Source organism: Salmo salar, chromosome 01 (assembly GCF_965601325.2).
Source record: "Salmo salar chromosome 01, fSalSal1, whole genome shotgun sequence".
NCBI lineage: Eukaryota > Metazoa > Chordata > Actinopteri > Salmoniformes > Salmonidae > Salmo > Salmo salar.
The window spans coordinates 106,205,600-106,223,847 of record NC_138291.1 but is presented as its reverse complement, the minus strand read 5'-3'; the positions used below and the strand labels follow the sequence as shown (position 1 = coordinate 106,223,847).

General features: G+C 44.4%; 1 protein-coding gene across 1 annotated transcript in view; it reads left to right on the top strand.

Annotated features, from left to right (window-relative positions):
• Window positions 1-17,844, top strand: part of LOC106562888 (neutral amino acid transporter A) — a 73,190-nt gene extending 55,346 nt beyond the window's left edge. Inside the window, exon 8 of the mRNA XM_045687163.2 lies at window positions 14,558-17,844. Within this exon, the coding sequence (XP_045543119.2) occupies window positions 14,558-14,807 (250 nt within the window). The 3' untranslated portion in view covers window positions 14,808-17,844. The remainder of the gene's footprint in view (window positions 1-14,557) is intronic.
• Window positions 17,845-18,248: the final 404 nt, after the last annotated feature.

The window sequence follows — 18,248 nt, the reverse complement described above, 5'->3', positions numbered from 1 at the left end:
CCTGTACAGTAGACAGTAGACCTGTACAGTAGACCTGTACAGTAGACAGTAGACCTGTACAGTAGACAGTAGACCTGTACAGTAGACAGTAGACCTGTACAGTAGACAGTAGACCTGTACAGTAGACCTGTACAGTAGACCTGTACAGTAGACAGTAGACCTGTACAGTAGACCTGTACAGTAGACCTGTACAGTAGACAGTAGACCTGTACAGTAGACAGTAGACCTGTACAGTAGACAGTAGACCTGTACAGTAGACCTGTACAGTAGACAGTAGACCTGTACAGTAGACAGTAGACCTGTACAGTAGACAGTAGACCTGTACAGTAGACCTGTACAGTAGACAGTAGACCTGTACAGTAGACAGTAGACCTGTACAGTAGACCTGTACAGTAGACAGTAGACCTGTACAGTAGACAGTAGACCTGTACAGTAGACCTGTACAGTAGACAGTAGACCTGTACAGTAGACAGTAGACCTGTACAGTAGACAGTAGACCTGTACAGTAGACAGTAGACCTGTACAGTAGACCTGTACAGTAGACAGTAGACCTGTACAGTAGACAGTAGACCTGTACAGTAGACAGTAGACCTGTACAGTAGACCTGTACAGTAGACAGTAGACCTGTACAGTAGACAGTAGACCTGTACAGTAGACCTGTACAGTAGACAGTAGACCTGTACAGTAGACAGTAGACCTGTACAGTAGACAGTAGACCTGTACAGTAGACAGTAGACCTGTACAGTAGACAGTAGACCTGTACAGTAGACAGTAGACCTGTACAGTAGACAGTAGACCTGTACAGTAGACAGTAGACCTGTACAGTAGACCTGTACAGTAGACCTGTACAGTAGACAGTAGTACAGTAGACAGTAGACCTGTACAGTAGACAGTAGACCTGTACAGTAGACAGTAGACCTGTACAGTAGACAGTAGACCTGTACAGTAGACCTGTACAGTAGACAGTAGACCTGTACAGTAGACAGTAGACCTGTACAGTAGACCTGTACAGTAGACAGTAGACCTGTACAGTAGACAGTAGACCTGTACAGTAGACAGTAGACCTGTACAGTAGACCTGTACAGTAGACAGTAGACCTGTACAGTAGACAGTAGACCTGTACAGTAGACAGTAGACCTGTACAGTAGACAGTAGACCTGTACAGTAGACCTGTACAGTAGACAGTAGACCTGTACAGTAGACAGTAGACCTGTACAGTAGACAGTAGACCTGTACAGTAGACAGTAGACCTGTACAGTAGACAGTAGACCTGTACAGTAGACCTGTACAGTAGACAGTAGACCTGTACAGTAGACAGTAGACCTGTACAGTAGACCTGTACAGTAGACAGTAGACCTGTACAGTAGACAGTAGACCTGTACAGTAGACCTGTACAGTAGACAGTAGACCTGTACAGTAGACAGTAGACCTGTACAGTAGACAGTAGACCTGTACAGTAGACCTGTACAGTAGACAGTAGACCTGTACAGTAGACAGTAGACCTGTACAGTAGACCTGTACAGTAGACAGTAGACCTGTACAGTAGACAGTAGACCTGTACAGTAGACAGTAGACCTGTACAGTAGACAGTAGACCTGTACAGTAGACAGTAGACCTGTACAGTAGACCTGTACAGTAGACCTGTACAGTAGACAGTAGACCTGTACAGTAGACAGTAGACCTGTACAGTAGACAGTAGACCTGTACAGTAGACCTGTACAGTAGACCTGTACAGTAGACAGTAGACCTGTACAGTAGACAGTAGACCTGTACAGTAGACCTGTACAGTAGACAGTAGACCTGTACAGTAGACAGTAGACCTGTACAGTAGACAGTAGACCTGTACAGTAGACAGTAGACCTGTACAGTAGACCAGTAGACAGTAGACCTGTACAGTAGACAGTAGACCTGTACAGTAGACAGTAGACCTGTACAGTAGACCTGTACAGTAGACAGTAGACCTGTACAGTAGACAGTAGACCTGTACAGTAGACAGTAGACCTGTACAGTAGACCTGTACAGTAGACAGTAGACCTGTACAGTAGACAGTAGACCTGTACAGTAGACAGTAGACCTGTACAGTAGACCTGTACAGTAGACAGTAGACCTGTACAGTAGACAGTAGACCTGTACAGTAGACAGTAGACCTGTACAGTAGACAGTAGACCTGTACAGTAGACAGTAGACCTGTACAGTAGACAGTAGACCTGTACAGTAGACCTGTACAGTAGACAGTAGACCTGTACAGTAGACAGTAGACCTGTACAGTAGACAGTAGACCTGTACAGTAGACCTGTACAGTAGACCTGTACAGTAGACAGTAGACCTGTACAGTAGACAGTAGACCTGTACAGTAGACCTGTACAGTAGACAGTAGACCTGTACAGTAGACCTGTACAGTAGACAGTAGACCTGTACAGTAGACAGTAGACCTGTACAGTAGACAGTAGACCTGTACAGTAGACCTGTACAGTAGACAGTAGACCTGTACAGTAGACAGTAGACCTGTACAGTAGACAGTAGACCTGTACAGTAGACAGTAGACCTGTACAGTAGACAGTAGACCTGTACAGTAGACCTGTACAGTAGACAGTAGACCTGTACAGTAGACAGTAGACCTGTACAGTAGACCTGTACAGTAGACCTGTACAGTAGACAGTAGACCTGTACAGTAGACAGTAGACCTGTACAGTAGACAGTAGACCTGTACAGTAGACCTGTACAGTAGACAGTAGACCTGTACAGTAGACAGTAGACCTGTACAGTAGACAGTAGACCTGTACAGTAGACCTGTACAGTAGACAGTAGACCTGTACAGTAGACAGTAGACCTGTACAGTAGACCTGTACAGTAGACAGTAGACCTGTACAGTAGACAGTAGACCTGTACAGTAGACAGTAGACCTGTACAGTAGACCTGTACAGTAGACAGTAGACCTGTACAGTAGACCTGTACAGTAGACAGTAGACCTGTACAGTAGACAGTAGACCTGTACAGTAGACCTGTACAGTAGACAGTAGACCTGTACAGTAGACAGTAGACCTGTACAGTAGACAGTAGACCTGTACAGTAGACAGTAGACCTGTACAGTAGACAGTAGACCTGTACAGTAGACAGTAGACCTGTACAGTAGACCTGTACAGTAGACAGTAGACCTGTACAGTAGACAGTAGACCTGTACAGTAGACAGTAGACCTGTACAGTAGACCTGACAGTAGACCTGTACAGTAGACAGTAGACCTGTACAGTAGACCTGTACAGTAGACAGTAGACCTGTACAGTAGACAGTAGACCTGTACAGTAGACAGTAGACCTGTACAGTAGACAGTAGACCTGTACAGTAGACAGTAGACCTGTACAGTAGACAGTAGACCTGTACAGTAGACCTGTACAGTAGACAGTAGACCTGTACAGTAGACAGTAGACCTGTACAGTAGACAGTAGACCTGTACAGTAGACAGTAGACCTGTACAGTAGACCTGTACAGTAGACAGTAGACCTGTACAGTAGACAGTAGACCTGTACAGTAGACAGTAGACCTGTACAGTAGACAGTAGACCTGTACAGTAGACAGTAGACCTGTACAGTAGACAGTAGACCTGTACAGTAGACCTGTACAGTAGACCTGTACAGTAGACAGTAGACCTGTACAGTAGACAGTAGACCTGTACAGTAGACAGTAGACCTGTACAGTAGACCTGTACAGTAGACCTGTACAGTAGACAGTAGACCTGTACAGTAGACAGTAGACCTGTACAGTAGACCTGTACAGTAGACCTGTACAGTAGACAGTAGACCTGTACAGTAGACAGTAGACCTGTACAGTAGACAGTAGACCTGTACAGTAGACAGTAGACCTGTACAGTAGACCTGTACAGTAGACAGTAGACCTGTACAGTAGACAGTAGACCTGTACAGTAGACAGTAGACCTGTACAGTAGACAGTAGACCTGTACAGTAGACCTGTACAGTAGACAGTAGACCTGTACAGTAGACAGTAGACCTGTACAGTAGACAGTAGACCTGTACAGTAGACCTGTACAGTAGACAGTAGACCTGTACAGTAGACAGTAGACCTGTACAGTAGACAGTAGACCTGTACAGTAGACAGTAGACCTGTACAGTAGACCTGTACAGTAGACAGTAGACCTGTACAGTAGACAGTAGACCTGTACAGTAGACCTGTACAGTAGACAGTAGACCTGTACAGTAGACAGTAGACCTGTACAGTAGACAGTAGACCTGTACAGTAGACAGTAGACCTGTACAGTAGACAGTAGACCTGTACAGTAGACCTGTACAGTAGACAGTAGACCTGTACAGTAGACAGTAGACCTGTACAGTAGACAGTAGACCTGTACAGTAGACAGTAGACCTGTACAGTAGACCTGTACAGTAGACAGTAGACCTGTACAGTAGACAGTAGACCTGTACAGTAGACAGTAGACCTGTACAGTAGACAGTAGACCTGTACAGTAGACAGTAGACCTGTACAGTAGACAGTAGACCTGTACAGTAGACAGTAGACCTGTACAGTAGACCTGTACAGTAGACAGTAGACCTGTACAGTAGACAGTAGACCTGTACAGTAGACAGTAGACCTGTACAGTAGACCTGTACAGTAGACAGTAGACCTGTACAGTAGACAGTAGACCTGTACAGTAGACCTGTACAGTAGACAGTAGACCTGTACAGTAGACAGTAGACCTGTACAGTAGACAGTAGACCTGTACAGTAGACCTGTACAGTAGACAGTAGACCTGTACAGTAGACAGTAGACCTGTACAGTAGACAGTAGACCTGTACAGTAGACCTGTACAGTAGACAGTAGACCTGTACAGTAGACAGTAGACCTGTACAGTAGACCTGTACAGTAGACAGTAGACCTGTACAGTAGACAGTAGACCTGTACAGTAGACAGTAGACCTGTACAGTAGACCTGTACAGTAGACAGTAGACCTGTACAGTAGACAGTAGACCTGTACAGTAGACAGTAGACCTGTACAGTAGACAGTAGACCTGTACAGTAGACCTGTACAGTAGACAGTAGACCTGTACAGTAGACAGTAGACCTGTACAGTAGACCTGTACAGTAGACAGTAGACCTGTACAGTAGACAGTAGACCTATACAGTAGACAGTAGACCTGTACAGTAGACAGTAGACCTGTACAGTAGACCTGTACAGTAGACAGTAGACCTGTACAGTAGACAGTAGACCTGTACAGTAGACAGTAGACCTGTACAGTAGACAGTAGACCTGTACAGTAGACCTGTACAGTAGACAGTAGACCTGTACAGTAGACAGTAGACCTGTACAGTAGACCTGTACAGTAGACAGTAGACTGTACAGTAGACAGTAGACCTGTACAGTAGACAGTAGACCTGTACAGTAGACAGTAGACCTGTACAGTAGACCTGTACAGTAGACAGTAGACCTGTACAGTAGACAGTAGACCTGTACAGTAGACAGTAGACCTGTACAGTAGACCTGTACAGTAGACAGTAGACCTGTACAGTAGACAGTAGACCTGTACAGTAGACAGTAGACCTGTACAGTAGACAGTAGACCTGTACAGTAGACAGTAGACCTGTACAGTAGACAGTAGACCTGTACAGTAGACAGTAGACCTGTACAGTAGACCTGTACAGTAGACAGTAGACCTGTACAGTAGACAGTAGACCTGTACAGTAGACAGTAGACCTGTACAGTAGACAGTAGACCTGTACAGTAGACCTGTACAGTAGACAGTAGACCTGTACAGTAGACAGTAGACCTGTACAGTAGACAGTAGACCTGTACAGTAGACCTGTACAGTAGACAGTAGACCTGTACAGTAGACAGTAGACCTGTACAGTAGACCTGTACAGTAGACAGTAGACCTGTACAGTAGACAGTAGACCTGTACAGTAGACAGTAGACCTGTACAGTAGACAGTAGACCTGTACAGTAGACAGTAGACCTGTACAGTAGACCTGTACAGTAGACAGTAGACCTGTACAGTAGACAGTAGACCTGTACAGTAGACAGTAGACCTGTACAGTAGACCTGTACAGTAGACAGTAGACCTGTACAGTAGACAGTAGACCTGTACAGTAGACAGTAGACCTGTACAGTAGACCTGTACAGTAGACAGTAGACCTGTACAGTAGACAGTAGACCTGTACAGTAGACAGTAGACCTGTACAGTAGACAGTAGACCTGTACAGTAGACAGTAGACCTGTACAGTAGACCTGTACAGTAGACAGTAGACCTGTACAGTAGACCTGTACAGTAGACAGTAGACCTGTACAGTAGACAGTAGACCTGTACAGTAGACAGTAGACCTGTACAGTAGACAGTAGACCTGTACAGTAGACGTCAGTAGACCTGTACAGTAGACCTGTACAGTAGACAGTAGACCTGTACAGTAGACAGTAGACCTGTACAGTAGACAGTAGACCTGTACAGTAGACAGTAGACCTGTACAGTAGACAGTAGACCTGTACAGTAGACAGTAGACCTGTACAGTAGACAGTAGACCTGTACAGTAGACAGTAGACCTGTACAGTAGACCTGTACAGTAGACAGTAGACCTGTACAGTAGACAGTAGACCTGTACAGTAGACAGTAGACCTGTACAGTAGACCTGTACAGTAGACAGTAGACCTGTACAGTAGACAGTAGACCTGTACAGTAGACAGTAGACCTGTACAGTAGACAGTAGACCTGTACAGTAGACCTGTACAGTAGACAGTAGACCTGTACAGTAGACAGTAGACCTATACAGTAGACAGTAGACCTGTACAGTAGACAGTAGACCTGTACAGTAGACAGTAGACCTGTACAGTAGACAGTAGACCTGTACAGTAGACCTGTACAGTAGACAGTAGACCTGTACAGTAGACAGTAGACCTGTACAGTAGACAGTAGACCTGTACAGTAGACAGTAGACCTGTACAGTAGACCTGTACAGTAGACAGTAGACCTGTACAGTAGACAGTAGACCTGTACAGTAGACCTGTACAGTAGACAGTAGACCTGTACAGTAGACAGTAGACCTGTACAGTAGACAGTAGACCTGTACAGTAGACAGTAGACCTGTACAGTAGACAGTAGACTGTACAGTAGACCTGTACAGTAGACAGTAGACCTGTACAGTAGACAGTAGACCTGTACAGTAGACAGTAGACCTGTACAGTAGACCTGTACAGTAGACAGTAGACCTGTACAGTAGACAGTAGACCTGTACAGTAGACAGTAGACCTGTACAGTAGACAGTAGACCTGTACAGTAGACCTGTACAGTAGACAGTAGACATGTACAGTAGACAGTAGACCTGTACAGTAGACCTGTACAGTAGACAGTAGACCTGTACAGTAGACAGTAGACCTGTACAGTAGACAGTAGACCTGTACAGTAGACCTGTACAGTAGACCTGTACAGTAGACAGTAGACCTGTACAGTAGACAGTAGACCTGTACAGTAGACAGTAGACCTGTACAGTAGACAGTAGACCTGTACAGTAGACCTGTACAGTAGACAGTAGACCTGTACAGTAGACAGTAGACCTGTACAGTAGACCTGTACAGTAGACAGTAGACCTGTACAGTAGACAGTAGACCTGTACAGTAGACAGTAGACCTGTACAGTAGACCTGTACAGTAGACCTGTACAGTAGACAGTAGACCTGTACAGTAGACAGTAGACCTGTACAGTAGACAGTAGACCTGTACAGTAGACAGTAGACCTGTACAGTAGACCTGTACAGTAGACAGTAGACCTGTACAGTAGACAGTAGACCTGTACAGTAGACAGTAGACCTGTACAGTAGACCTGTACAGTAGACAGTAGACCTGTACAGTAGACAGTAGACCTGTACAGTAGACCTGTACAGTAGACAGTAGACCTGTACAGTAGACAGTAGACCTATACAGTAGACAGTAGACCTGTACAGTAGACAGTAGACCTGTACAGTAGACCTAAGTAGACAGTAGACCTGTACAGTAGACAGTAGACCTGTACAGTAGACAGTAGACCTGTACAGTAGACCTGTACAGTAGACAGTAGACCTGTACAGTAGACAGTAGACCTGTACAGTAGACCTGTACAGTAGACCTGTACAGTAGACAGTAGACCTGTACAGTAGACAGTAGACCTGTACAGTAGACAGTAGACCTGTACAGTAGACAGTAGACCTGTACAGTAGACAGTAGACCTGTACAGTAGACAGTAGACCTGTACAGTAGACAGTAGACAGTAGACCTGTACAGTAGACAGTAGACCTGTACAGTAGACAGTAGACCTGTACAGTAGACCTGTACAGTAGACAGTAGACCTGTACAGTAGACAGTAGACCTGTACAGTAGACAGTAGACCTGTACAGTAGACAGTAGACCTGTACAGTAGACCTGTACAGTAGACAGTAGACCTGTACAGTAGACAGTAGACCTGTACAGTAGACAGTAGACCTGTACAGTAGACCTGTACAGTAGACCTGTACAGTAGACAGTAGACCTGTACAGTAGACAGTAGACCTGTACAGTAGACCTGTACAGTAGACCTGTACAGTAGACAGTAGACCTGTACAGTAGACAGTAGACCTGTACAGTAGACAGTAGACCTGTACAGTAGACAGTAGACCTGTACAGTAGACAGTAGACAGTAGACCTGTACAGTAGACAGTAGACCTGTACAGTAGACAGTAGACCTGTACAGTAGACAGTAGACCTGTACAGTAGACAGTAGACCTGTACAGTAGACAGTAGACCTGTACAGTAGACAGTAGACATGTACAGTAGACCTGTACAGTAGACAGTAGACCTGTACAGTAGACAGTAGACCTGTACAGTAGACCTGTACAGTAGACAGTAGACCTGTACAGTAGACAGTAGACCTGTACAGTAGACAGTAGACCTGTACAGTAGACAGTAGACCTGTACAGTAGACCTGTACAGTAGACAGTAGACCTGTACAGTAGACAGTAGACCTGTACAGTAGACAGTAGACCTGTACAGTAGACCTGTACAGTAGACAGTAGACCTGTACAGTAGACAGTAGACCTGTACAGTAGACAGTAGACCTGTACAGTAGACCTGTACAGTAGACAGTAGACCTGTACAGTAGACAGTAGACCTGTACAGTAGACAGTAGACCTGTACAGTAGACAGTAGACCTGTACAGTAGACAGTAGACCTGTACAGTAGACAGTAGACCTGTACAGTAGACAGTAGACAGTAGACCTGTACAGTAGACCTGTACAGTAGACAGTAGACCTGTACAGTAGACAGTAGACCTGTACAGTAGACAGTAGACCTGTACAGTAGACCTGTACAGTAGACAGTAGACCTGTACAGTAGACAGTAGACCTGTACAGTAGACCTGTACAGTAGACAGTAGACCTGTACAGTAGACAGTAGACCTGTACAGTAGACAGTAGACCTGTACAGTAGACAGTAGACAGTAGACCTGTACAGTAGACAGTAGACATGTACAGTAGACCTGTACAGTAGACAGTAGACCTGTACAGTAGACAGTAGACCTGTACAGTAGACCTGTACAGTAGACCTGTACAGTAGACAGTAGACCTGTACAGTAGACTGACAGTAGACCTGTACAGTAGACAGTAGACCTGTACAGTAGACAGTAGACCTGTACAGTAGACAGTAGACCTGTACAGTAGACAGTAGACCTGTACAGTAGACAGTAGACCTGTACAGTAGACCTGTACAGTAGACAGTAGACCTGTACAGTAGACAGTAGACCTGTACAGTAGACCTGTACAGTAGACAGTAGACCTGTACAGTAGACAGTAGACCTGTACAGTAGACAGTAGACCTGTACAGTAGACCTGTACAGTAGACCTGTACAGTAGACAGTAGACCTGTACAGTAGACAGTAGACCTGTACAGTAGACAGTAGACCTGTACAGTAGACAGTAGACCTGTACAGTAGACAGTAGACCTGTACAGTAGACAGTAGACCTGTACAGTAGACCTGTACAGTAGACCTGTACAGTAGACAGTAGACCTGTACAGTAGACAGTAGACCTGTACAGTAGACAGTAGACCTGTACAGTAGACCTGTACAGTAGACAGTAGACCTGTACAGTAGACAGTAGACCTGTACAGTAGACCTGTACAGTAGACAGTAGACCTGTACAGTAGACAGTAGACCTGTACAGTAGACAGTAGACCTGTACAGTAGACAGTAGACAGTAGACCTGTACAGTAGACAGTAGACCTGTACAGTAGACCTGTACAGTAGACAGTAGACCTGTACAGTAGACAGTAGACCTGTACAGTAGACAGTAGACCTGTACAGTAGACCTGTACAGTAGACAGTAGACCTGTACAGTAGACGAGTAGACCTGTACAGTAGACAGTAGACCTGTACAGTAGACAGTAGACCTATACAGTAGACAGTAGACCTGTACAGTAGACAGTAGACCTGTACAGTAGACAGTAGACCTGTACAGTAGACCTGTACAGTAGACCTGTACAGTAGACAGTAGACCTGTACAGTAGACAGTAGACCTGTACAGTAGACCTGTACAGTAGACAGTAGACCTGTACAGTAGACAGTAGACCTGTACAGTAGACCTGTACAGTAGACCTGTACAGTAGACAGTAGACAGTAGACCTGTACAGTAGACCTGTACAGTAGACAGTAGACCTGTACAGTAGACAGTAGACCTGATACAGTAGACAGTAGACCTGTACAGTAGACCTGTACAGTAGACAGTAGACCTGTACAGTAGACAGTAGACCTGTACAGTAGACAGTAGACCTGTACAGTAGACAGTAGACCTGTACAGTAGACAGTAGACCTGTACAGTAGACAGTAGACCTGTACAGTAGACCTGTACAGTAGACAGTAGACCTGTACAGTAGACAGTAGACATGTACAGTAGACCTGTACAGTAGACAGTAGACCTGTACAGTAGACAGTAGACCTGTACAGTAGACCTGTACAGTAGACAGTAGACCTGTACAGTAGACAGTAGACCTGTACAGTAGACAGTAGACCTGTACAGTAGACAGTAGACCTGTACAGTAGACAGTAGACCTGTACAGTAGACAGTAGACCTGTACAGTAGACCTGTACAGTAGACAGTAGACCTGTACAGTAGACAGTAGACCTGTACAGTAGACCTGTACAGTAGACAGTAGACCTGTACAGTAGACCTGTACAGTAGACAGTAGACCTGTACAGTAGACAGTAGACCTGTACAGTAGACAGTAGACCTGTACAGTAGACAGTAGACCTGTACAGTAGACAGTAGACCTGTACAGTAGACCTAGTAGACAGTAGACCTGTACAGTAGACAGTAGACCTGTACAGTAGACCTGTACAGTAGACAGTAGACCTGTACAGTAGACAGTAGACCTGTACAGTAGACAGTAGACCTGTACAGTAGACAGTAGACCTGTACAGTAGACAGTAGACCTGTACAGTAGACAGTAGACAGTAGACCTGTACAGTAGACAGTAGACCTGTACAGTAGACAGTAGACCTGTACAGTAGACAGTAGACCTGTACAGTAGACAGTAGACCTGTACAGTAGACAGTAGACCTGTACAGTAGACAGTAGACAGTAGACCTGTACAGTAGACAGTAGACCTTTACAGTAGACCTGTACAGTAGACAGTAGACCTTTACAGTAGACCTGTACAGTAGACAGTAGACCTGTACAGTAGACAGTAGACCTGTACAGTAGACAGTAGACCTGTACAGTAGACAGTAGACCTGTACAGTAGACCTGTACAGTAGACAGTAGACCTGTACAGTAGACAGTAGACCTGTACAGTAGACCTGTACAGTAGACCTGTACAGTAGACAGTAGACCTGTACAGTAGACAGTAGACCTGTACAGTAGACAGTAGACCTGTACAGTAGACAGTAGACCTGTACAGTAGACAGTAGACAGTAGACCTGTACAGTAGACAGTAGACCTGTACAGTAGACAGTAGACCTGTACAGTAGACAGTAGACCTGTACAGTAGACCTGTACAGTAGACAGTAGACCTGTACAGTAGACAGTAGACCTGTACAGTAGACCTGTACAGTAGACAGTAGACATGTACAGTAGACAGTAGACCTGTACAGTAGACAGTAGACCTGTACAGTAGACAGTAGACCTGTACAGTAGACAGTAGACCTGTACAGTAGACAGTAGACAGTAGACCTGTACAGTAGACAGTAGACCTGTACAGTAGACAGTAGACCTGTACAGTAGACAGTAGACCTGTACAGTAGACCTGTACAGTAGACAGTAGACCTGTACAGTAGACAGTAGACCTGTACAGTAGACAGTAGACCTGTACAGTAGACAGTAGACCTGTACAGTAGACCAGTAGACCTGTACAGTAGACCTGTACAGTAGACAGTAGACCTGTACAGTAGACAGTAGACCTGTACAGTAGACAGTAGACCTGTACAGTAGACAGTAGACCTGTACAGTAGACAGTAGACCTGTACAGTAGACAGTAGACCTGTACAGTAGACAGTAGACAGTAGTGACAGTAGACCTGTACAGTAGACAGTAGACCTGTACAGTAGACAGTAGACCTGTACAGTAGACAGTAGACCTGTACAGTAGACCTGTACAGTAGACAGTAGACCTGTACAGTAGACAGTAGACCTGTACAGTAGACCTGTACAGTAGACAGTAGACATGTACAGTAGACAGTAGACCTGTACAGTAGACAGTAGACCTGTACAGTAGACAGTAGACCTGTACAGTAGACAGTAGACCTGTACAGTAGACCTGTACAGTAGACAGTAGACCAGTACAGTAGACAGTAGACCTGTACAGTAGACAGTAGACCTGTACAGTAGACAGTAGACCTGTACAGTAGACAGTAGACCTGTACAGTAGACCTGTACAGTAGACAGTAGACCTGTACAGTAGACAGTAGACCTGTACAGTAGACAGTAGACCTGTACAGTAGACCTGTACAGTAGACAGTAGACCTGTACAGTAGACAGTAGACCTGTACAGTAGACAGTAGACCTGTACAGTAGACAGTAGACCTGTACAGTAGACAGTAGACCTGTACAGTAGACAGTAGACCTGTACAGTAGACAGTAGACCTGTACAGTAGACCGTACGTAGACAGTAGACGTGACAGTAGACAGTAGACCTGTACAGTAGACAGTAGACCTGTACAGTAGACAGTAGACCTATACAGTAGACAGTAGACCTGTACAGTAGACCTGTACAGTAGACAGTAGACATGTACAGTAGACAGTAGACCTGTACAGTAGACAGTAGACATGTACAGTAGACAGTAGACCTATACAGTAGACAGTAGACCTGTACAGTAGACAGTAGACAGTAGACCTGTACAGTAGACAGTAGACCTGTACAGTAGACAGTAGACATGTACAGTAGACCTGTACAGTAGACAGTAGACCTGTACAGTAGACAGTAGACCTGTACAGTAGACCTGTACAGTAGACAGTAGACCTGTACAGTAGACAGTAGACCTGTACAGTAGACAGTAGACCTGTACAGTAGACAGTAGACAGTAGACCTGTACAGTAGACAGTAGACCTGTACAGTAGACAGTAGACCTGTACAGTAGACCTGTACAGTAGACAGTAGACCTGTACAGTAGACAGTAGACCTGTACAGTAGACCTGTACAGTAGACAGTAGACCTGTACAGTAGACAGTAGACCTGTACAGTAGACAGTAGACATGTACAGTAGACCTGTACAGTAGACAGTAGACCTGTACAGTAGACAGTAGACCTGTACAGTAGACAGTAGACAGTAGACCTGTACAGTAGACAGTAGACCTGTACAGTAGACAGTAGACCTGTACAGTAGACAGTAGACCTGTACAGTAGACAGTAGACCTGTACAGTAGACAGTAGACCTGTACAGTAGACCTGTACAGTAGACAGTAGACCTGTACAGTAGACAGTAGACCTGTACAGTAGACCGTAGTACAGTAGACCTGTACAGTAGACAGTAGACCTGTACAGTAGACAGTAGACCTGTACAGTAGACAGTAGACCTGTACAGTAGACAGTAGACCTGTACAGTAGACAGTAGACATGTACAGTAGACAGTAGACCTGTACAGTAGACCTGTACAGTAGACAGTAGACCTGTACAGTAGAGACCTGTACAGTAGACAGTAGACCTGTACAGTAGACAGTAGACAGTAGACCTGTACAGTAGACAGTAGACCTGTACAGTAGACAGTAGACAGTAGACCTGTACAGTAGACATGTACAGTAGACAGTAGACCTGTACAGTAGACAGTAGACCTGTACAGTAGACAGTAGACCTGTACAGAAATAGATGTGTTCTGCATAGCAACTGTGGTTATGTTACATTAGATGTATGCTAACAGTTAAAGAGAGCTCCTGATTCATCTTATCAACTAGGGTTATGTTACATTAGATGTATGCTAACAGTTAAAGAGAGCTCCTGATTCATCTTAGCAGACTTGATTTACTGCTTAGCTTCTGACAAAAAGTATCCTAATAAATTGTGTGTGTGTTTGGGTGTGTACGTGTGTATGTGTGCGTATGTACATGTACTTATGTGCGTGTGTGTTTGCAGGGACCGCACCACCACCGTAGTGAACGTGGAGGGAGACGCCCTGGGGGCGGGGATCCTCCACCACATCAACCAACAGGAGATGAAGAAACAACAGCACCTGGGGGAGGAGCTAGCGGAGGTCCTGGTGGAAGCGGTAGCCAACGCCCAGGCTGACGAGGAGACCTCCCCGCTCGTCACGCACCAAACCCTGGGTTCAGCGGGCGACCAATCCCCCAGGGAGACCGCGGAAGCCATTGAGTCTGTCCTGTGAACTCGTAAAACAACTGTGAATTCCGTCTCTATGGTTACAATCAGTGGTGGCTGGTGGCACTTCAATTCGGAGGACGGTCTCATAGCAAGGCCTGGAACTAAATTAATGGAATGATATCAAAACACATCAAATATATGGTTTTCTTTGTGTTTGATGTAATTACATTCACTCCATTCCAGACATAATTATTAGCCGTCCTCCCCTCACCAGCCTCCTCTGGTTTCTAAGGTTACGATGCTGCTGCTGCTACTCCTGACACACAACCGAGTCAACCGAATCGACTGTGAATCGACTCTGAATCAACTCTGACCACCTTCACCATACCTCTTAAAACAGTTCATGAGTCATTTCACTTCTAGGAAAAAAGTGCCCTAGATAAAGTTCTCGTGAGGTGACGTCATGTTTGTTTTATATTGTGGTACTTCCTATTTGGAGTATTGTAAAAGTGTATTTAAAAGCCACAAGAAGGTTAGCCTCACCCTTTAGAATGAATCTTGCTCAAATTGAATCCAGGCTGCTTTCTGGTTTTGTGAGAGTGGTCTGTTAGACATAGAATCTAAAAAAGGGAATCTCTCCTAACCGTGACGTGGCTGTGACCTCACAAGGCAGATAGGAAGGAGAATCATTTACTAACTGACCTGGAGTTTTTTGTTTGTTTTCTGTCGATAGTCAACCCAGAACGTGAAACATTAACCCCTGTAATGACAAAAGTCTCTAAAATATTTTGGGTAAATATTGAGGAAGAGCCACAGTTGACCTTCTGTTTATGTACTAGAATCTACTGACCCAATGGCCTGCTATGGTGCCTGTATCTAATATTGGATTTAGGACCATAAGGATCTGTGTTGATATAGTGCAGGTTCAATTAGGGCAAATCCTAACTTCTACTTAAGTTTAATTTTCACTTTGTCTCACATTGACATCAATGTGTGACTAAGTGGACATTTGCCTTAAATGGGAGTTACAATAGGATTTACCCCTTGGGCAATGCATGGAAAGATGGTGGTGAGCACACCCCATTTACTAAACTGTTAAAGTGCAGACTGAGGCCAACAAGGGCTGTCCTATCCTTCTATTGTTGTGAGAATAGATGTTGCCTCCATCAGTGATGTCCCAGACCCTTGCTACTATGGGTTTCATTTACTGAAGAAACCAAACCATATGTTCTTTGGAACTTTTTCTTTTTGAATTGAGAGGAAGGATGGTCAGACGGGCTGTGTTACAAATGGTACCCTGTTCCCTATATAGTGCACTTCTTTTAACCTGAGCCCGGCACTCTGTTCCCTATATAGTGCACTACATTTTGCCCCATAGGGCTCTGGTTAAAAGCATTGTACTTTGTAAGGAATAGCCATTTGGGACGACACATGGGCATTGATAAAGGACATGAAGGAAACTGCCAAAGTTGTTAGAGCAGCCTTTTCCTGTTGCTAGATACATCTATGGGATACGTGTATGTTTTACAAATGACTAACATGTAAAAATGTACAAAATAATGATCATATTACAGCAGTGGTTCTGCTGCCACCTAGTGGTGGCTTGGCATAGTTATTCTGCTGCCACCTAGTGGTGGTGTGGTGTAGTGGTTCTGCTGCCACCTAGTGGTGGCGTGGTGTAGTGGTTCTGCTGCCACCTAGTGGTGGCGTGGTGTAGTGGTTCTGCTGCCACCTAGTGGTGGTGTGGTGTAGTGGTTCTGCTGCCACCTAGTGGTGGTGTGGTGTAGTGGTTCTGCTGCCACCTAGTGGTGGTGTGGTGTAGTGGTTCTGCTGCCACCTAGTGGTGGCGTGGTGTAGTGGTTCTGCTGCCACCTAGTGGTGGTGTGGTGTAGTGGTTCTGCTGCCACCTAGTGGTTGCGTGGTGTAGTGGTTCTGCTGCCACCTTGTGGTGGCATGGCGTTGCATAGTGGTGGCGTGGTGTAGTGGTTCTGCTGCCACCTAGTGGTGGCTTGGCTCAATGTTTTGAGTTCTGTCATGAGAATGGAGCAATCACGTGAAAGTACAGCGTTTTCATTTAATTTGTTCCTATATGGGCCAATGTGGCCTAGTTTATCTGGTCAAATTGATTTCTTATTTCTTTGTAATGAATCACTATTGCTGTTTGCTAGAAATGATTTACTCTGATTTATGGGGGAAAATATGTTGTACTAACTCACTAATGTACCAACTCTGTTCCAATTCCACTTCTACTCAGACTAATCGTTTGTTGAAGCAGTTTTTAGCAAGGACAATTATATGTTATTAACTGTTTAATACAAAATTGTATGCACCCTGATTTGTAAGGATCTTTGGGAATTCTCTAAACTCTAAACATGTCCTTAAAAATGTGAAAAGGTTGCCAATCTGTCATTGGAATACTGTGGCTCTTCATAGTTTGACAGTGAATTATGTCTTTTTTGGAAAACAGAAACTGGTTGTGAGAAGGAGCATTACGTTTGAATATTCTTTATTTAACATGATCATCTTTCAATTGAACAACCCTTTACTTTTATAATGCTTGTAAATCTTTTTTTCACCCTGAAGCTGACTGAATTGAAAGTATTTGTGAGAATATGTTGAAATAATCTGGAACAATCACAGATATGTACTTGAATAAGCTATATGAAGGCATTTCTATTTATTCTAATTGCGTTAACATTTTGTATAATTTGTATATTTCAAATACGATTTAGGTATTTTCTCTGAATTTCTAGTTGCCAAATCTGTTCCTAACGCCTTTCTCTGATGTGGAACGATTTTTCTTACAGCCTAAAGTATGTAGCCTGGTCCAGCTCTGGTTGTGCTCTTGCCAACTCCATTGCTATAATTGTCAAGACAATCTGTTTGGCATGGCAATGAGTGGCATGACATGGTAGCACAAACAGATCTGGCACGCAGGCTATAAAGTATGTCCTCCATTTTGTTTTGTGGTATTTTGACCAACAGGAATAACTACTATGTTTCCTGTGCAATGATGATGTCTATCTTTGTAACACAGCTGTCTCTTTTACTTGTCTCTGTCTTTTACCATTAAATATAAATGTGTTTCACACAAGAGATGATTTGCTGGTGTTTGCTGATTGTCTGAATAGCAGCCTTGTCTGTTGGTATACCAGAATCAGACAGGAATCAGACAGGAGATGAGGTTAGAGGTGTACCCATGTCAAATATGTCATAAATACATGTTTAGGTGGGCATATAGGTAAGTCTTGGAAATCCCAGACCTATGCTGGTACATTGGTACATTGTGGAAGGCAACCTGTCTGTCTAGACTAGAGTATAGATGGCGTTATGTGCCCCAATGAGGCTTGGATGAAAATATGTAGTGTAAGTTCCATGGACTCACTCCGTGTACAATAGTGTTTAACATGATTTTTGAATGACTACCTCATCTCTGTACCCCACACATAAATTATCTGTAAGGTTCCTCAGTCGAGCAGTGAATTTCAAACACAGATTCAACCAC